Source organism: Lissotriton helveticus, chromosome 6, assembly GCF_964261635.1.
Source record: "Lissotriton helveticus chromosome 6, aLisHel1.1, whole genome shotgun sequence".
In the NCBI taxonomy this organism is placed as follows: Eukaryota; Metazoa; Chordata; class Amphibia; order Caudata; family Salamandridae; genus Lissotriton; species Lissotriton helveticus.
Window position 1 is genome coordinate 1,453,235,731 of NC_136067.1, and position 21,925 is coordinate 1,453,257,655.

General features: G+C 45.3%; 1 protein-coding gene across 17 annotated transcripts in view; it reads left to right on the forward strand.

The window, feature by feature from the left end:
- Nucleotides 1-21,925, forward strand: part of STXBP5 (syntaxin binding protein 5) — a 1,512,194-nt gene that overhangs the window by 1,325,737 nt on the left and 164,532 nt on the right. For all 17 annotated transcript variants that reach the window (XM_078649248.1, XM_078649254.1, XM_078649249.1 and 14 more), the window contains one exon: nt 6,133-6,502. In XM_078649248.1, the coding sequence (XP_078505374.1) occupies nt 6,133-6,502 (370 nt within the window). The remainder of the gene's footprint in view (nt 1-6,132; nt 6,503-21,925) is intronic.

Here is a 21,925-nt window from a genome sequence, read left to right on the forward strand (position 1 = left end):
TCACCAATTTTGTATTGTGTCTCTATCAATAAGCTGGTGTCTGATGCACACTGGAGCAGCTTTACGCTTGCCCGACCTGCTATCCCACTCATAACTGCCCCCGTGGGTCACGCTGCTTGAGGCTTGGACCACAACAGGCACGGGTCTATCATCACAATCGAGATTCCATATGATGTATATTTAATTAAAGACACAGAAACGTAACAAATCGAAATAAAGAAATGCATAGTCAACTAAACTACTGTAAAACTACACAACACAACAGTGCCACATTACTTATCTTTCCTAAACTACAAAACTTTAAAGATAAATCAGTGTGAGGACCAGCTGCACTTGATACATGCACCGGGTACACGGAGCATGTATCATCAGAGCACTTTACATGCGACGTCGAAGGATACATGTTTTATGGCGCATATGTACAAATGTACAAACTCATCTTCGAATATTTTATCTTAATACCCGCTCCCTTGCGAGACACCAAACCGATATCTTCCTCCTACTCTCGGCTAAGAATCCTGATGTTCTTTTATTATCTGAAACTTGGCTTACCGACGACTCTCTCCCCGATATCCTGGCGGCATTACCCCCTGACTACTAGATGCTGAATGCCAATCGCCCCGGGGGCCGGTCTGGCGGTGGGGTGGCAGCAATTATACGTAAGAACTTAAAAATCATCGCTACCACCTCTCTGATTCTCCCCGAAGTGGAGAACCTGGTCCTCAGCCTTGGAACTGAGGTGGGTGCAGTTACTGTCATAGTCCTCTACCGCCCCCCCCTCCCTATGCCCTCCTTCCCCTCTTCCTTCACTGAGCAGCTTGCCAATCTCATCACCTCCACCTCCCGTGTCGCCATTTTTGGTGACTTCAATTACTGGTTCCAACACAAGGATGCTGGGCCGCACGCCACTGAGCTATTTGAGACTCTTTCGAGCCTAAACTTTACTCAACTTCTTAAGCTCCCTACACACACCGGTGGCCATATCCTTGACCACATCTGGATTCATGGGGTGAAGTCCTCCTGCCCGCAGATCACTCCTTGTGTGTGGTCTGACCACTCCCTGATTGAGACAACCATCTCAGTCAATGATAACATCAGGACCCCCCCTTTGGAGGGCGGTGTTGCCCGCAAGTGGAGGGCTGTTGATTCCTCGGAATTTCTCTCTCATCTGTCTCGTTCCTGCCCTTCCCTTTCTAGCGCTACCCACATCGACGAGCTAGATGACAACATCTCTCACTGGCTCACGTCAGCTAGCGACATCTTTGCCCCGCTCACTAAGTTTCCCCGTTCGCGGCACAGTAACTCCCATAAATGGTTTGATCTCCAACTTAAAACCCAACATCTGGAGCTTCGCCAATTGGAGCGCAAGTGGAGAAGAACCTATTGTACCATGAGCAGAGACATTTATGTGGCCGCGCGCAATAAATACAAAAAAGCCATCGCCGCGGCCAAAACAGCCTATGTCTCTAACAAAATTTTATCTGCCCCCTGTAAATCTAAGGAGATTTTCAAAGTCTTTGATGAATTCACCTCCGACCCTAGGACGCTCCCGACCCAGGTACCCACACAGGAGTCATGCAATGCCCTCAGCACATTTTTCTTGGAGAAAATTGTTATGATTAAGGACACCATTCCAGTTACCTCTCCTGTTAGTGCTTCTGCCTGTCCCCCTCCTAATGCCCTTTCCTTCACACATTTTCCCCCTCTAGACCCAAAATCCTTGGCCCCCTTGGGTTAAATCCGGCTCCCCAGACGACTATTGTCCCCCCTCCATACTACGGGACATATGTCTCTTTCTTCCTGACAATATTCTCTCTCCTGAACTCTTCTCTCTCCTCCGGCTTGGTGCCTAGCTCCTTCAAGGCAGCCGTTTTGGTGCCTTTGCTGAAGAAACCTGGAGCTGACCCCGCAGCCTTGGCGAACTATCGGCCTATCTCCCTTTTGCCCTATTTCGCCAAAATTCTGGAAGCCCACGTCACCGCCTGTCTCTCTCAGTTCATCGAGAGCTCCAACTTCCTAGAATCCAACCAGGCCGGTTTTAGACCCGGCCACTCTACGGAGGTAGTTATCCTGGCCGTGTTGGATGCTCTCAGAGCCGGCGTGGACAGGGGTACCCCTCAGGCCCTGGTCCTTTTAGACCTGTCAGCCGCCTTCAACACGGTGGACCATAACATCCTTGTCCACCGTGTCGAGCAGGCTGGCATCCAGGGCCGGGCGCTGGACTGGGTTAAATCCTTCCTGACGGGGAGGTCTCAGACAGTCAGCCTGGGCACTTTCAGGGCACCTAGTGAGCGTTTACTCTGCGGGGTCCCTCAGGGCTCCTCTTTATCTCCTCTTCTCTTCAACCTATATCTTCAACCTCTTCTTTCTCTGAGGCAGTGGGACGTCACCGTCTTTAACTACGCTGACGACCTGCAACTCATCTTTCCTCTTGACTCTTCTTCTGCTATTCCTAATTTCCAGGCGGTTATGGTCCACATTCTTCAGTGGATGAGCCAGAACCAACTTAAATTAAATCCCGGGAAGACGGAGCTCCTCCTTCCCGGCAAGATCTCCACCCACTGGGGCCCGCATTTTTGGCCGGCCGACCTCGGCCCATCCCCCACCCCTGTGGCCTCAGTCAAGAGTCTCGGGGTCATCATTGACTCCGAGCTATCCCTTAAACCTCAAATAGGGATGGTGGTCTCTTCCTGCATGTACCAGCTGCGCAGGATCAGAAAGGTGGCCTACCTCCTGACCCCCGAAGCCCTGATCCAAGTTATTATGGCTCTCGTCCTCTCCCGCTTGGATTTTTCGAATTCGCTCTATCATGGTCTACCTAAGGCCCTCCTCTCTAGACTTCAGGTCGTCCAGAACCAAGCGGCGAGACTGGCCTTCGGGATCCCGAAATGGCAATCCGCCAAACCCCTTCTCACCAAACTACATTGGCTCCCTGTATCGTCGAGGGCAGCCTTTAAGATCGGCTGCCTCACTTTTAAATCTCTAACCGGCCCCTGTCCTGCCTTCCTGAAATCCCTTATCAGCCCTTATTGCCCCTCACGCAACCTCAGATCTTCTCACCTCCGCCTGCTGGTTGTTCCCTCCTTTAAGCTCTGCAGAATCGGTGGCCGGAGATTCGCACTCCTAGCCCCCAAATTCTGGAATTCTCTCCCTCCCTCACTTAAATTCTCCAACTCGCTCATTCAATTCCGTAAATTCTTAAAAACTTGGCTTTTCCCACAATCTGGTTAATTTTCTTTTCCCCGTTGTCAGTATCAGACCAGCGCCAGGAAACCCACGGTGTCAGAGCGCTTTATAAGCACCCCTTAACATAACATAACATAACACAAGCTATCTGTTACTGCAATACTTTCTGTATGTTCTTCCCATAACAAAATGGCTGCTAAACTGTATTAGCATGAACGTCTTTCATTGAGGCACCACAGTCCACTCAATTAATTGCATACTATTTCTGTGCAAAACACTCTTCAGCAAAATAGCAAATCTGTTGTGTCATCAAGAAGAGGGTGCATTTCCCCGAAGTGCACGGAAGACACAAACGTCTTCCAGTGCACCCCTCTGCAGAAAACCGGCGGCCGCTAGACACGGCAGTGCCTCGCGCCCCTCGGTTACATTGCTTCGCAGCAGCAATCATGATGGTTTAATGAACCGTTTTTATATTTATCTAATGTCACTGTTTGCCTGAACTGTACCCGTGCTGTCCAGCAAAGCCCATTATCTCTATTAGCCTGCCAATAGCAAATCAGTAAAATTGCTTGTTCCTTAATTGAGAGAACACGCTCCTCCACCCGCTGATAGATTACCCTAGACTAACAGCTGTGAGACCTTCGACGATAATAAATAATAAAATATAATAAAACTTACCTTGGCTTTAGTTCCCGCTTTTCTCCCGAGACTGCAGACTCCCGAATCCCGCCGTCCTGGATTTTGAAAACGTCTGGGCTCTCGTCAACAGGAAGGCTGCAGGCAGCCTCCCTCCCCTCCACAGCAGCCAGCGACTTGATTGGTTCGGCCGGCTGCCCTACCTGCGTCATTTCTCTCTGTATGCTGCAGCATGCAGAGAGCAGGGAGAGTGGGAGGGGTTACTCGAGGGCAGGGGGGAGCGGCTTGCCCACTGTTCTTAATACTGTCTGTTTGGCAGCCTCTCAGGCTGCCCAAACAGACAGTATTAACAACAGTGGGCAAGCCGCTCCCCCCTGCCCTCGAGTAACACCGCCACTCTGACTTCTGCTTTATCGCCGTGCGAGAAGGCAGAAACAAATGGTAGTTATTACGGTAATAATTACCATGTGTTTCTGCCTTCTCGCACGGCGAGAAAGTAGTGGGGCGGCGCCCAAACGCCCCCATGGACGAGCCGCCACTGTTTTTACCACTGCCAAACATACATTGAGTTTTGCCTCACAACCCAGCACTTGTACAAACATTATCACTCAACAGGCGTTCACACTCACAGACAAGCCGACATTCTTTCACACAAATACACACACACGTAGAGCATGTGACAGTTCAATGGACTGTACACGTACTGGAAACAGGGAAAGGTTCACGAAACTTGGGTGGGTTTAATCTCACTTTGCCACTGGATTCAAGCTAGCCTGGCTGATGATGGCTGATTAGCCAGAAACCGGTCCCAGGATGCTTGTTTCCGGTCCAGGGAAGAAATATCTTGGCAGTTCGGGCTGGACTGTTCCCATGAGGCACAGGGTCAGACTGATTTGCATATGGCCATGTCTGAACTGGGGTGACGGATTGAGCTAAAGAATGATTATGGATTAAACCCAGATCAGTTGCCTGGGGGTGAGTGCTTGCAATGTTCAACACTCCGTCCTTCATCCCCTTTGGTTTTGCTGGGTTTAAACACCACCAGAAGGGGAAGGAATATTAGTGACTCCGAATGTAATATCCAGAAACTTTACCACGTGCTGGTACTTTCAGATTGCAGCCACCGAGTCACTCCAATTTGACAAATTATGGTTGCACCAAAAGGTTCAATTTTGGAATAACCTCTTTCGACCTTCTCAAGGTCCGGGTGATGCTTTCTTTGCCTTACACTTTGTTTTCAAGAGGTCTCAGTTGAGCCTTATCTCTGTGAGTCCTGGCATTTTAGCTAACAGCAGTTTGGCCTCTGCAAATCTGCTGTGATGCAGGCATTTTCAGAGCCTGAGGCAAAATTACATTTGACCATTTTTCTTAGTATTTTCCATAATAATACGGCATTTTCAGGCCATTTGTTGCAGTTTTGCACCCATTCCTGTTCATTTGTGATAGTGCTGTCAAGAAGCTTCTTGCACAGCCTTAATGGAGATTCGGGCCTTTAAACCCTGATACTTGATGTGTATTCCTATCCCAACTCTAGTCAAGTAGGCCATTTTTGTTGCCTGCACCAGGGCCCATGGTATCTAAACGGCTTTCATATAATACAAAATAAACATATATGGAAGTGAGAATTTCAATTGATTGAGATGTATTTTCCGAGCAAAAACCTTGCCCCGAGAATGATGTGGTAGCCAGGTCTGCCAACATTCTGCTTGTTCGCTAGATCAGGCTGCATGGTATATGTGGTCCTGAAAGGTGGGGGTGCATGCACTGACCTTGTGGGGGTTTTCCCCAAAAGAAAGTTTCCTGTCAAAGGGCATTGAATGAGTTCAATGGTTGTGGGCCAGATTTACAACTCACTAATCTTAACTTTACAAACCCCTGCTAATGTTATTTTGCTGCTGTGAAAATTAGTTGTCAGCTGACACCTCAGGGATAAACTAATTGTCAAAGATGCTAAATCCCAACTTCCAGAAATGTTAGTGATGGGGGGCCCGACTCCAGAAATATATTGCCACGGGGGGCTTGGCCTAAAAAGTTTGAAGACCTCTTCATTAGAGAGAAGTTATATTTGCTTTGTCTCCGATTTACTAAAGTACATCAACATCTGTCCATCTGGCTGTTGTAATATGGGTCGTTCAGAAATAGGTTGCAACTCAGATTACTGGGTTGCTCAAGCTATTTTAGTAGGGTGATGTTTAATTATGCACACGAACAAAGATAGATTTTGCAGCCTTGTTGTTCCCTCTGGCAAATCTTATCAATGTATTGTTCCTCCAGTCTTTGTTTTAGTAATGTTTTCCATTCATCTTGCAGGAACCATATTGAGGCTAAAAGGAGCCATCTTGAGAATGGCGTTCCTGGACTCTGTAGGAACTTTAGTCCCTCCAGCCTATGAATCATGGCGAGAACCTAATGTTCCTGAAGACAAAGATGAAAAAGATAAAACGAAAAAGAGACGGCCAGTTTCAGTTTCCCCGTCCTCTTCTCAGGAAATGAGTGAAAACCAATATGCAGTGATTTGTTCAGAGAAGCAAGCAAAGGTCATTGCACTGCCCTCCCAGAACTGTATTCACAAACACAATATCACTGAAACCTCTTTTGTTCTTCGTGGAGATATAGTGACCATGAGTAACAGTCTCTGCCTTGCCTGTTTCTGTGCCAATGGACATATTATGGCGTTCAGGTAAGTCCTAAACTTAAATGTGCTTAGATAAAAAGAATCTCCGAAAATAATAGTTTACCCATAAAATGTGTGTAATTTAATTGTGTACCTAGTGCATCAGTATTAGAAAAATTCTGTTGTACAGATTAAAAAACTTTGTCTTATTAAATTAGAACGTACTTTAAAATGTTAACTCTTAGAGGCATATATTTAACGTACCTGTTTTGTTGACTTAATGCACAAGAACACTTAATACGTTGTGGTTATCAAGTTGAAGGCAGACCCCCTAATGAGGTTGTATTATCACTATACACATAGTTGATGATGTCTCAGCAGAAGTAATGAAAGTAGTTCTAGACCCACATAGGAAGACGGATTAAAGTTAGATTGTACACAGTAAAAACAAAAACTGCTTCCAACATTTTCCTCTGCTTAAACTTACATATTGTGTGCGAAGGGGGTTCATTAATGTACGCATGGAAGCAAAAAGGAGCAAGAACATATGTTCAGATTTCAAAAGAAAATGAAAAGAGTAAATAAGAATAGTACGCTACTGTGCAATTTGTCTTCTAAAAGTTATACAGGAGGTTTTTAGGAAATTTGGTGTAGTAATGGCTCTTCATGATACTGAATAAACGAGCATTGACCAAGCCAATAGCTCCTGCCTTTGGGCCCTTATGGCTTTTCCAAAGACTCCGTTGCACAGCATATAAAGCCAACCAATGGTAAGCAGTGGGCGGGCTCTATGCCCATTTTAAGCTGTCAATAGGTCTTTTTTCCTGCAGACAGCTTGCTATGTCTAGTAGGCTCGACCTAAAAATAGAGAATGCACCATTCAGTAAGTGAAGGAATAGGCTGTGTCATAAGCCATGTGGACAGTACATAGTGACTGCAGTGAATGCATCACATAAAGGGCAAAGCTGAAGGCTGTGTCCTATGCAATGTGGAGGTGCTGCAGTCACATCTGATACATAATAGCTGCGGAGTATACACCATGCATAGGGTAAATAGGTAGGCTTTTTCTTATGCCATGTGGTTGGGGCTGCAGCTGGTGCATAATTGCTGCAGAGAATGCACCATGCATAGAATAAAAGCAGTAGGCTTTGTCCTATAAAATGTGGATGGGGCCAAAGCCCACACATGGAACATAATGACTGCAGTGAATGCACCAGGTCTAGGGTTAAGGAGTAGGCCACAGCGGTTCAAACTTTTCATGTTGGTGACACACCTTTTTCAGAATTTTTTTTGAGGGACACGGTAATGCGAGCGAGCGCAGCGAGCGTGCCCGAACCATCTAAGGGGAGTTTGTGGGGGGTTCTCCCCCCGAGAAATTTGTGGGCAAATGGTGCATTTCCAAGCAAATTTGAGAAAGCAGGAAGGTTAATAAAGCAATTGTTAATCTGGTCTAACCAAGCCAGTGACTGGCAAAACTGAGTGTAAGCAAGGTTAGGTTAAGCATGAAACAAGAATATAATCATGCACACATTGACACATGCCCCAGTGATTTACGGCACAAAAAGGGCAGGTGCACAACCTGCCAACCCTTTCAACCACGCACAAAGTCCACCTGCTGCCTTGCTGAATATGACTTATACAAAAATCCGTTGAGGAAGGGGGCATTGTGAGTGATAAAACAATCATGCAACTTATCAACCGGTCTCTGCGTATTGAACTCAGGTTGGACCGCTTTCCTCCGTGCAGCGTGCCAAAAGGCAACAGAAAACAAGACGAGTCGTATGTTTTCCATTCAGCACTTTGAGCTAAAATTTGTTGCATATAAGAGAAGGACAAATACACAACTCCACACCCCCACATACACACATACCCACACACACAACCCCCCACACACAACCCCACCCCACCCACACACATACACACACACACACACACACACACACCCACACACACAACCCCCCACACACAACCCCCCCCACACACACACACAACCCCCAAACACACACACAACCCCCCCACACACACAACCCCCCCACACACACCCACTCACAAACACACACACCCACACAACCCCCCCCCCACACACACACAACCCCACACCCCCACATACCCCCCACACAGCCCCACCCCCCACACACACAACCCCACCCACACACATACCCACACACACAGCCCCCTCACACACACACACACACCTCCCACACACACACACCCACACACACACACACCCCACACACACAACCCCCCCCACACACAAACCCCCCCACACACAAACCCCCCCACACACAAACCCCCCACACACACACACAACCCCCACACACCCCCACTCACACACACACACACACAACCCCCAAACACACACAACCCCACACACACCCCACACCCCCACCACACACACCCACACACACCCACACACACACTCACACACACACCCCCCCACACACACACACACCCACACACACACACACACCCACACACACCCCACCCCCCCACCACCCCCTCCACACACACACACCCCCCCCCCCCACACACACACACACACACACTCCTCCCCCACACACACACACACCCACACACACGGGAGCCTGTGTGCCCAGGTGCTTCCTGGAGTTTCTTCCAGACTGGAGTCAAGAAGAGATGACAAGCGGAGACGGAGGAGAGGGGGTGGAAACGGTAAGTGGTTTTAGAAACAATATTTTTCAACACCCCTGTCCTCCCTGCCACACCACCCCTGTTCCCTACCAGCCGCCACTGCTAGGAACATGATGGTTGTGGTTACCAAATCATGGCTGTGCCTGAGCATTCAAAGATGTGCCAGGGTATCTGACGTTATGCCTATGATGGCTGCACTTCTGTTATTTTTGTAAGCAAACCACTGATATAACAGTGGTCTGTCTAGTCCGTATTTCATTGGGATGTACTTTTAGCTACTTCAGTATACTTTTCATCATCACTTATTGTCCGTTTTTAACTTTAGTGAATGACACTTCTTGTAATGCTAACCAGTTCAAAGATCACCTGATGTGACTTCCTGTGATGTCAGCCGGGTCAAAGGTTACATGGCATCCCTTCCTGTGATGTCATCTGGGTAGACAAAGGACATGTCATGTCACTTCCGCTACCCCTAGCGTTTTGATGAATGAACATCTATGGCGTGATGATCCAAAAGAATGGCCTTTAATTCTGATCTGTATGTTCCATAGAGGATTTTGTGAGCTAGGCGAAGTGCCTTAAAATTGCACTTTGTTATCTGACAGTAAGTAGGCCAACATCCATAATCCTGCATGCTTCTGGCAATTGGCTCCGTTAAAACTTGCCAATATTCTCCAGGGAAGGGAAGCTGCAAGTGCTTTTCAACTCTGAGATTGGAGAGGAACAACCCTATACTTTTTGAGAGTATAGGTCAAAGGATGACGCAAGAATAAAAGTACAAAAATATGAGAAATGCTTCTGGCATTCGGTATGCAGAATTTTACGACTGGCCGAAATTCTGCATGCACAAGATGTACAAGTGAGTATTCCTAGAAAACTACAAGTGTCATTGTTTTCCATGCATAATCTACTAACCTTCGAGATTAATAGAGGCTAGAATAAAACTTAATCCATATTTTCAAAAAGAAACATGAACAAAATGAAGTCTCGTTCTGTACATGGATAACGTGGTTGTGTGATATAGCCTACTCATGTCCTAAATGTTTGTAATTTTCTTGTTTCCGTTTATAACTGGGTCTGACTTTACTTTGTCTGACTTTACTTTGTTTCCCTGAATACGAGCACTTTACCTTCTCTGGAAGAGTTTTGCTCCCTACTTTGAACCCTGAAGTATTTAAAGGGGTGTACGTCAACTCACACACATTTGGCTGGTGACATCTCTCTGGACTTAGCTGTGGCCGATGCTATGACTGGTCAAGGCCCTCGCGGACTAGGCTCCTATGCCTCATTTCTCTTACTCACTCACCCTCACTCACTCACTCTCTCTCTCTCTCATACTCCTGCCCTCTCTCCATGTATCTTGCTCTGCCTCTTATAGCACCTATAGTGACATCTCTTTGTCCTTCCTCATAACTTTAGTACCTCTTACTGCCTCTTACACCTTTACTGCCTCTTCCTCACATCTCTACTGCTATCTTTTTGTCACTCCTTGTGCCTCTTATTGCCTCTGGTTTCCTTTTATGCCGACTTTATCTGCTTTTGTGCCATCTTTTTGTGGCTCTTTCCTCTCTTGCCATCTTTTGCCTCTTGTTACCTTTTGTGCTGCCTTGCAAAGCTTAAGTGTGCCATCTTCTTTGCTTTTATTTTCACATCACCTGCCCTTTCCCCCGCTCCTTTCCTGCCTCGTGCTCCTCTGCCCCCTGCTTTTTAACCTCTCCTCTCCACACCCTGTGCTTCACTCCCTCCCAGAACCTACCTAATGGAGGCTGCAGTGCAGACGCACTGCTGGCATGTCAAAAGCATGCCAAATACAAGCCTGTCCAGGCCTGGATGGCTCACATCACCAGGGTGGGCGCGCCGAGATTCGAGAGGGGTCACTCGAAGTGGGGCTGTTGTCTTGTATTTACGACCACCTGGAAGCAGTCGGAGACCTCTGGTTGCAGAGGATCACACTAATTCACAGGGGCGCGGGCGAAAGTGAGAGGCTGCTTAGCCTTTCGCACCCCTAGGATGCGGTCCTGAAGATGCGGAGGGCAGCACGGCTGAGAGAGGTTCGCCCTCAGCCCCCTGCTTCCCTCAGAGACAGCTCACGGAAATGACACTGGGCGAGCAAGAAACCTGAGCGGCTATGCGGGGGCGTCCGGCACGGAGATCATGCTCAGCCCTCACCCCGCAGGAACACGGCAAGGCCTTGCCCCGGGACAGTCCCCACCAAAGAGCCAAGGACCGCCGGTGAAAACCATACATCCCATGATGCCGTTTAAAAGAATGGCTTGGACGCCTGAGATGGTGGGGTAGAGGCGGCTCCGATATCACCAGCAAGGCCGCGCACTCCCGGAGAGGGAGGGGGGGGGGTTGTTAAATACTCACTGTTGCTCCTGTTCACGTCCATAAGGCTCCGCTCTGCAGCTGCTCCGCCTTCTGTCTTGCACGTCGTGATTACCCAGTGAGGGGGCTCGAGTCGCATTCCTCATTTCGGCCGTCCGGCAGACGTCATTGCGTCGCATCGCGCGACAAACCTACGTGTGTGTCGCGACACAGTAATGTGTCGCGCCACACAGTTTGGAAAGCTGTGAGCTAGATGGTCACCCAGAGTAGGAGGCAAATCCTTCACTTACCTAGCCCCCCAACTCTGGAACCAACTAGCCATGGACATCTGTCTCTGTACCAACTACCTGTCATTCAGAAAAATGTTAAAAACTTCACTGGTCTGATCCACCTATTCTACTGTTCCCAGGAACTGCTGCAGCGCGGAGACACCCTGACTGGGGTGAATCATGCACTCTATATATGTTATAAATAAATAAAAATGGATAGAAAATTTATAAATACATTAAAATTCTCAGCCAAGAGTATTAAACGTTGCTTTATAACTGGAAGTTCACAAACATTAAATAACATTTTTGCTCCTTAAGGCCTCTCCAGATTAGACAGCAATGAAATGAAAGTGGCTTCTTGCAGCACTGATCTAGAAATATTACTAGATGTAATCTTGACTTAAGTTCATTGTATCTGTTATTGCTTATGTTATCTATTGGGGGTATTACATGTAAATGAAATCTTGTGCCACGAGTTAAAACAAGCTTAATAAAGGTCAGAAATACGTCACTGAAAGACATCGGGTGAGATTATTAACTAGGAATCGATAACCGCATGTAGACAAAGAATGCCAATAGAGGACCTCTACATGTTTATTTTTTCGAAATGGAAAATTAAAAATCTCAAAATGCTAACTAGGGGACATTTAACAAGACAATTTCCCCTCAATTACAATTCGATTTACATCTGTAGGTTCTCAGAATGATCTACTGAGGATGACTTGAGTAGCTGAGATGAAATGCATGATCGATTGGGTTGAAAATCAAATGGATATATATTGCGCACTCTTCCGTATACTGCTTCGTAACACCAGCCTATCACAGCGCGGTTCACACTATCGTACCAATTAGAACAAGTTACGTTTCAGTAGTCCTCAACCAATTACTTTGCTGCTTTTACTGATGCACCAATCAGCCCTTACTCCGTCTTGGTCACAAGGACCAATACCTGCGCGACACTTTTGACGTCAGCAGTGCTCCGGCTTCTGCAGCGCCGACTGACCCCTCCTTTACAAGGTTTGTCGAGAAGCAGTATGTGCAATTCTATACAACTGAATTGGTTAGTAACAACATAAAACAACTCCATTCGTCTGTTTGCTAAACCAAAGTGATAGAATTTTCAATCGCACTAGTATTCTGTATTTCCAGTAGACAGCGCTTACATCTTCTCTTCCACAGAATATTAGACCCGCCGATAAAGTAGCACTTTCCTCTACCTTTACCCTTCTCTCAAGCTCGGGTTAAGCCCTATTACTCTCCCAGCAGTAAGTTTTAAATCAGGATACACGATGATCCCTGTACTTGAAGGCTAAGATTTTGTAGACTGTCCTCGCTATGCATTTATCCTTTCACACCTAAAGTCCCTAAACTTATGATGTACAATGACACCACTGTGATATACAACGATACCACTACTTTTTGAAACATACTATGCGATGTGCGACTTCACTTGCCACACTTCCTCTGCCTGCAGACAGAGTAACTAGCTTCCCACACTTCCCAGAAGTCTTTTCAGAACTACATATAACATAATCACAATTCTGAACATCAAATCCTGTATACACCACTCCATACATTATCCTAACTAATTCTATAGCAACCAATGCTCTGCAACCAAGCTAATAACTGATGCAGCGCTACTCCGGAAATAATTTCTAAACCTTATCACCTTTCCCTGAAGTATCAAATTATACATTTACTCACCAGTGGGGCCCTTAACACTGCGAGTCACTCCTACACACTTTCTTACTACTTCATGGATTGGTGTGAATCAAAGGAGAGCTGCTGGATCATAGTGGAGTGTCTACATTAAGCTAAATATTTATAATCTGTACACCCGCAGTTTAAATTGTTTTTACCATGGTTTTATCAACACAACAATTTATTCAGACACACCACCATTGTTTGTCGAGGAATCTGCTTGTAAAAAATTAGGTTAAGGACGAACAAGACCAGCTTCATTCTTCATTTATCAAATTTTTATTTAAAGAAAATCTTCTAGCATGATCTTTATTTATTAATTTTTAAATGTGTTTAATGCAAAATAGATTTAAGGAAAAGAAAGAATTTTAACTCATACATTTTTTCTGTTAAATTAAAAAAATTGAGAAATAAACGCATTATTATTGAGATTATAGGACATGAATATTAGCAAAAGACATAATAGTTCCCAAAGTTTACCTCCCTATTCTCTCTAGCTATTAACCTCATCTAAAGGCTCCGTATTCATTCAAGCAAAGTTAAAGTTCAGAAACATTTCAAAGTTCTTAGGCCTCAGGAAAATTCAGCATTCCGGCAGCATGTCAGGATACTCAGATGGAAATCGAAGAAGAGAGGTTTTTTCTTAAGTCCGGATATACTCTTTTATACCCCTTTTCTTTAGCTTATCTATCTAAATTCTGAAACATTTGGGGTCTTCAACAGTTTTGATTGGTTCATTCAAGGGGTGGATGAGCATAACCTCAGCATCTTATTGTTTGCTAAATCAGCGCAATGAATTTCATCATTGTCTACTTTGTCCATGTCCTTTAAATTGTAATATTCAGTTCCTTTCACACGGTTCTCAATACGAATGTCCATTTTGTTGGCAGTCAATCAGGTTTTCAGGGCACACTGTCCTTGAACCATTCCGCTCGGGCACAGGCAGCTCATACTAGACGTGCAGCCTTTTCTATCACGCGCATGCGTACTGGATCTCAATTTTGGAGTTTATGAAAACGTCCATCTTGTTTTAGGTCTCACAGGCCAGAGCGGGAACTATTATAGAAACAAACACAATTAAACATTAATTGTTGAATTATAACCCTTCTGTTTACCCCCCCCCCCCCTTACTAAGGTATCCCTGTTAGTTTTTACCTAGCAAATAAGCTACATATATGCGAGTTATACTCACCTGTCTCGATGATTTTACGACAAATACATACACAGAAAGCATATTCATGCAGCTTTTAGTTAGTTTAAAGCTTCTGCCTTAGTTTTGAATGAGACAACATCACTAAGTTAGTCGATTATGGTTGCAAAATAAGCAAATTAGTTTCCCCCGTGTACTTGTGTGTGTGTATTCTATTCTACGGTGGTTAGTTTTCAAAACCACACGATTAGTTCATGTTACTGTTATGAGAAAATGACTTTAAGAGGGGTATACAAAATCTTTTTTTCCTCCGCGCTCCATCAGTACCAAGGATTTTGCTCAGCCTCAGTGTCCTGAGTGCATGTGAGCTGCACCTCAGTGATCAGGCACGTTAGTGCCATGTGGGAGTGTGGCTACTTTGGTGAGTTGGGGGCTGGGTGACAGCTGGTTTCTCAGCCTGTACAGCTCAGCATACCAAACAAACCTTGGCCTTTCTTTCACTGGCACTGACTGGATGCTGTGTGGGAGCAGGGCAGATGATGGTGGCGGGGCTGCTTGCGGGCAGTCTTAAGAACTGGGTCATGGTCCAAAAGGTATGATTTTACCACATGATGACTGTATAAAGTAGAGGGCAATGGAAAATCTATGCAAAGGATGAAGTACAGTCACACACTCATTCACTGGACAAGTCGCCCTGGGTCCGCCCAATAGTGTGTAACAGAACCATTGGTAGCTCTTTCACACATTATGCATTGATTATTAGGCATGCTGTGCTGAGGATGATTAAAGCAACCCAGTCAATACATGTTTAGTCTTGGTGAAACTGACCCCACACTTTGGGGGCGGGCTAATATTTGAATGCGTGTAAGTGGACTGTTCAGCTTCAAGCCTCATGTTAAAATAACCCATGGGGCTGAGCAATTTAATATTGTTAAGTGTTGCATGTTAATGCACATTAGGGCAGTGGATCTGGCAAGATGTAGAATCATATGTTGTAATTACTAGGACAATTGATGGCAAATTAAATACTCTAAAACACAATGGGCGCTGCTGAATTGGTCTCTACGTAATAAGATACTGTTCAACAATTGTTCTGGTTATACTCCATTTACCAGCATACAATACCATTGCAATATTTGTTAGATGGGATGTTACTATACAAGAAAACTATTTTGCAGCCATGGGCATGATGCCTTGTGTCCAGGCACTATTAGCACATAGGATGCTGAATCTGCAATCCTTTTTAGGTTTTATTGTTAACATATATCTTAAAATAGGCTTACATCCTACCCACTTGCGTTTCATTGGTTTCTGTTCTTGCCACTTACTTTTCCTCAATTTCTATTCCCTGTAGCATGCTATTTTCTGTTCTTCCTCGTGTTTTGCTCATATCTGATCGAGACATCTAGCTGGGAAATTCCTTACCTTTGAACTTCCAGGCTGGATCGGGAAGATTTTTTCGGAGCAGTACCCCTGCACACCAGTAGGTGGCATTGGTCCACTCCCCGTGACATCGTTGGCGTCATGCTCGTCTTTGTCGTGATATCTGCGTTGTCAATATAACAGCCATTCCGGGGCGCGGTCCTCCGCTCTATTCTTTCTGCACCTGCCAGCACAGATCCGTCAAAGAGAGTTTACCCTTTGTCTTTTTTTTAACAGACTTTTATAGACTTTTTGTGGACTCCTTTGGTGTGCTAGGGATGTCTAGCAAGAAGACCTCGAGGTTCAAGCCGTGCGACACCCTTCACCGCGCCATGACGGTCACAGACCCCTACTTAGTGTGTCCCTAGTGTCTGGAGCGTGACCACGACACAAAGTCATGCTCCAATTGCCTTGCCAATGGCACTGAAGGCTTTGAGGGAGTGGTCCCTAAAGCTAATCCTGGCCCACGCCCCTTCGGAGGTTGCCCCGTTAATCTCAATTACGGTCTCGGTCGAGAGGAAGGCCCGAGCATGGCTCCGGAGAATCGAAGTCTGCCTCGTCTGTCACATGACGAGACATAGGAACATTGCTGTTCAAGGCTCCGCTCCACGGAGCGGGTGCCTGGGTCGGCTCTGCATTTCACTCTCTTCCCAGGGTCGAGCTACCCCTGCCCAACTGAAGGAGTTCTATGACGCCATGTGTGCCATATTTTGGCTGCCTGTCCCTGCCGGCGCGCCTTTGGGCACTTTATGTTCGGATGATGGAGTTCCTGTGGGTTCTGCGCCTTCTGCTCCGACGCCACGGCCTTCTACTGGACCCGTTCCCGGCACCGGACCAGTGCCGAACCCAACTCCACAGTGACCTTCCCCGGTGCGCATCTGCAGCAGAGGTTCTCTGCGTCATTGGCACTCACCAAGGGTGCCTCCCCAATCATCATTCCTGACGACACGGAGCCGGTAGAGCGTCCACCGATGCCTAGACCCACACCAACTGAGCCGTACGGCCCCTGACATAGTTCAAACCCCAATGACCACTTACACACTTTGTAAACCCTACTATCCCAAAATGCAGTGAAACCCCAGTGAGTCCTGACAAACACTGTTAATCCCATGGACCTTTTGACAGACTCTGCAAACCCCACTAATGTTCAAATTCCTCTGGCTCCTTACATCCTTAATGACCCTGCAAGCCCTTCTGATATGACACCAATGCTTAATTTGTGTTGGTGTTTTCAGGTGGGGCTCACCGGCATCCAATTTTGCAGACCAGCACTTATCAGATTTTGACCCAAAGCAAGGGAGAGCAAAACAAAAAAAGGAAAAGGAAGGGAAAGACAGAAAAGCAGTGACAAACAAAGAAAGCGGGAATATACAAGCAAGGAGTGCCTTGTAATAGATGAAAGAGGCATGAAGTGGAATCAAGAGGAAGAACACTTAATATTTGGAACCCTTCAAAATTCGATAGTGCCAAGTGCGGTCTTCTCACCAACATTTTGGGATCCAAACTAGTTGATTTACAAAGTAAGCACTGTCTGATACACTGTGTAAACCTTGCTGACCGCTGACACTTTACAAACTTTCTGACCACAGCCCACTGTGTGGACACCTGGCACACACACACACACACACACACACACGGCAAATCCGACATAATTAGCAAAGCCACATACATCCGACAAACTGAAAATCAGCTAACCCTTCACATACTTTGCAAACACTTCTAAACCACTACACATTCTGCAAACCCCTCTGACCAAAAAGACTGTGCACCATCCACTGTTTACAAGACATTGCATAATCCACTAGCTCCCTCATAGTCACCAAACCCCAATGACCCCAGCACAAACTGCTAACAGAAATGACCCGACACTGCAATCTCCGCCAATTCCCTCATATTCTGCAGCACAATGCCAGATTCCAAAACGTAAGACCTCTTCAATTTCTTCCCTGAAAACTAAAAAATAATAATTATAGAATAGTGGCATGACATCGGGGCTAGTTATGCACTAAAGGACATGGTCATTGAGTTCCTGCATGGGACAGGCAATACCCAGCTACAATGTGACCACCGGAGTGACGTGCGAAGTCAGCCAATTTGCTTTCAACTTGTGGGGCCTCTGTGATCCAGTATTCGGCCATACAATAAATAGAGAGAAAAGCGCAAGATACCCAGTCTTAATACTGTCGGAAACCAAATCTTTCTTTCGACAATCCCTCTGTATAAAGTTAACAGACCTTTTACACTGTCACAGACTTAAATGTGACACTGAGGTACTGCCAATCTGAACCCGCTCAAGACAGTTGGTGGGGCAATCTATTAAAAGAGTGCACTTATTAACTATACCATATGAATGCTTTTAAACATTGAACATTTTGATTTGGGAAAAAATGTTAAGTGGCGTGGGCGGATAGAGCAAGCAGCAGTTCTATAAAGTGCCCAGGGCTAACATCTGTACCGATCTCTGCCCTCACTCAACGCCTTTGTCATTGACTCCATATAGCAAGACACTAGTTGTATTTGTGTGAGCACCATCAATAACCAACAAAAACAATAAAATTAATTTGTGATGATGGAAACAAAGACCCAGCTGAAAGCCCTACTGTAGTAAAGAAGGGAAAAAAGAAAACGTCATAGCTGAGAAACAGAGCCATGCTTTAAATGTCCAGTGCTTTATTTTTATTTAACACAGGCTGTGAGATGCTTATATGTGGATCTGCATTGAGGAGAGGGGATAGTCTTTGGATGCCCATGGCTATCGACTGCAAATATTGAGGTGTTCGGCTTCTGCACAAGTTTACGAACTACAAACCATTGGGGGCCCAGAGCTGCATATCAGTAAATTGTAAGACTTGGATGCTATCTTACATACATAACTCCTGCAAGGCTTCACCTATTAGGGCAGCGAAATGTGTTCGCTGCGGGGAGGAGGGTGCCACCTTTTTGCATTTGGCATGGCGGAGTGCTGAGGTCTTAGGCTTATAGAGGGAGGTGGTCCCTAGAGTGGGGAAGGTCACAAGCATAGCTGTTCCCTGCACTCCAGCAGCTTGCTTGCTGGGGATGGTGAAGAGACTTGTATTGCTCCTGGCTAAGCGAAGAGTAACCACAGTTTGTATGGGATCCCAGGTGCAGAGCATAGACATTTGGGTTCTGGAAGTGTTGGAGTGGGGGAGTGGGGGACGGCGGAAGAGCATCAAAAACGTATGTCTTGCACTAATGAGAAGGTTACTGAGACAGTGGAGGCTGGAAGACCGCTTCTAGATGAGTTTAGTACATGTGGGACCTCGGACTCCGACTCTGACCAGAGTGAAAATGATGAACTAACCTGTATAGAGTACATTGCGGTCATAACATTGGGTTGTAACCTGGTGTGGATTCACTTAAGGAAGCTAGGCTAGCTGGTTGACTTGGTGTATGCAATGATATTTATTATGTACTGCTTGTCAGGTTCAGGGAGGCTGGATGGGGAACATGCTGAATGCACATGTCGATATGCACTAAATATTATGTTATTCAAAAACTAGCACGATGAGGGTACTAAACTGTGTGCACCGTGAGATATTTAATCAAGTTATAACACCGTGATATGTTTGAAATTTCGGGTTGATACTCTACTTGAAGCAGCCCATCGTCAAAGCCACTATAAATCAGAAAAAATATATTACCCATGGAGTATCACTTATACATATAAATGTTAAGCAACAATTTCTGCCATTAATCAAGAGTCCAAAATAACAGTTCCAAGCAGGCTTTCTTCATTACTGAATCAATGTCTTTCATATTTTCATTGGTAGATGATATCCATTGTATCCATGTTCAATTCTTTTTCATAAATAATAGTTGCAAAGTCTGTACAAAAAATGTTTCTGCTGCTACAGCCTACGCGTTTCGTCCCAACCGAGACATCTTCAGGGCTGTGAGAAGAAAATAAAAAACTAAAAGTAACCATAATGGTCAAATAGCTTCTAACCAAACAATTCTTATTAAAAACACACCTAGTATTAACCTGCCTATATACCATTCTACACATGATTCTTAGAGCCTGCCTATATGCCATTCTAAACGATTAACCATATTCAAACTTGTATTTCTACTCATGAAACGCAGAACAATCCCAGGGTGATTTCTTGACACCAATAAAAAATACATACATAATTGCCGTTCATGTTTATGCAATTCTCCTATTTCCACTGAGCGACACTCATTGATGCAAACATTTTTCTTCTATTCTAATCACATTTCTCACCTTCTGAGAAAATTATCCTTTCTCCAATCCCACCAATGGTCTGACACACTGTTTCCGACTGTTGTTCCAATTAATATGGATGTTAGCGACTAGTGTTCATATGTCCATAGATTTCTGACATGTAAGATGATTTTTCTTATTGCCATAACATCTTCAAGGCAAGTTAGTAAGCTACAAGCCTTAAGTGGTAAACCTCCCTTCAGAACTTTCTTCCCTGGTAACTTGGTACTGAGAACCAGAGCTGCTTTACTGCTGAAAGAGGTTACTCCCTTCCAATTCGGTCAGTCCAACACCCTTTCCACTTTCTATCCTCCTCCCCATCTAATCAAAGAGTAGAAAATACTTCATTGAATGGACCTCAAAAGAGCGGTTAGTTTCTATGTGGATAGGACACGTGAATTCAGACTGAATAATCAGCCTTTTGTTAGGTACATCGGGAAAATGAAGGGAAAGGCGGTTCACAAAATGACTGTCAAGATGGGTCATCCTTTGTATTAAAATCTGCTACTCTATAGCACACAAGGAATCTCCAGAAGGTATTTGTGCTCTGCTAGAGCTAAGTCTTCTACCTCTGCTTTAGCTAGAGAAGTCCCTGTAGCAGATATTTGTAAAGCTGCAACTTGGACCACCCTTCACACTTTAGCAAAACATTATTATTTAGATTCTGAAGTGAGGAGGGACGGTCACTTCACTTGTTCTGTTTTGCAGAATTTTTTGCTATAGACAGACATGCACCCACCGCTAAGTGTGGCATTACTTGGTATTCTATTAAAAAGGTGAGAAATCCACAGGTGGATACATCCATCAGAAGAGCAAGGTACTTACATTCGGTAACTCTTTTTGTGGTGGATACAGTAGCTCCTCACCGACCCACCCTCCTCCCCGTTATGTACCAAAGTCATCAGTTTATTTATATTTTAAAATGTATATGTATTTTGATTTTATAAGCCTTTGATTTTGAGATTAGAAACTGTAATTCCAGTTGTGATACTAGTTCTATCCACTCGCCTTGAAGGCACCAAATAACAAATTGGTGCAAACTGATGTCAGCATTACAACGGGGGGTTTCTTTAGCTCCAGTGACGTCACGTGGTGCTGCGTGCGGAGCCATGTATATACCGACTGTCCCCGTTGACGTGAGAGAGCTATCAAGAAAGTTTCCACGGAATTATGGCACATGGAGATATTCAAAAGGTCAGGAATTCAAAGGTACATTGTATCCTCCTGAAACACATTACTGACGGTAAGTAATTTGTTTATTTAGCCCTGTATCCATAACCCTATAGCGTTAGCTATGTATCCTGTACACAAAATCATTAGCCCTGTAGCCACAATCCTGTATTCTTAGCCCTGTAGTGATAAACATTGGCCAAACATCACAATCGTGAACTCTCAGCCCGGTATCGTCGAACGTTGGCCCAGAAACAAGTACAATTATTCCCACTCACTTAACTGAGTACCCAATTCCATTTATCCTGTAACCTACATACTAATCCCTCTACACAATGATCCCTACTCTTGTACATTTTGCCCTGTACCATTGATCATGTGTCCATAACCCTGTAACCTTCTCCCTCTATCCATAACCATGCACCCTTAGCATTGTAACCCTGACTCTGAATGATATGCCCTTTTCCTTCTCCCCATAACCATGCATCCGTAGCCCAGTATCCTTGGGACTGCACCCAGAAGCCAGTATTCTATACACTATCCTTTGACCTGCC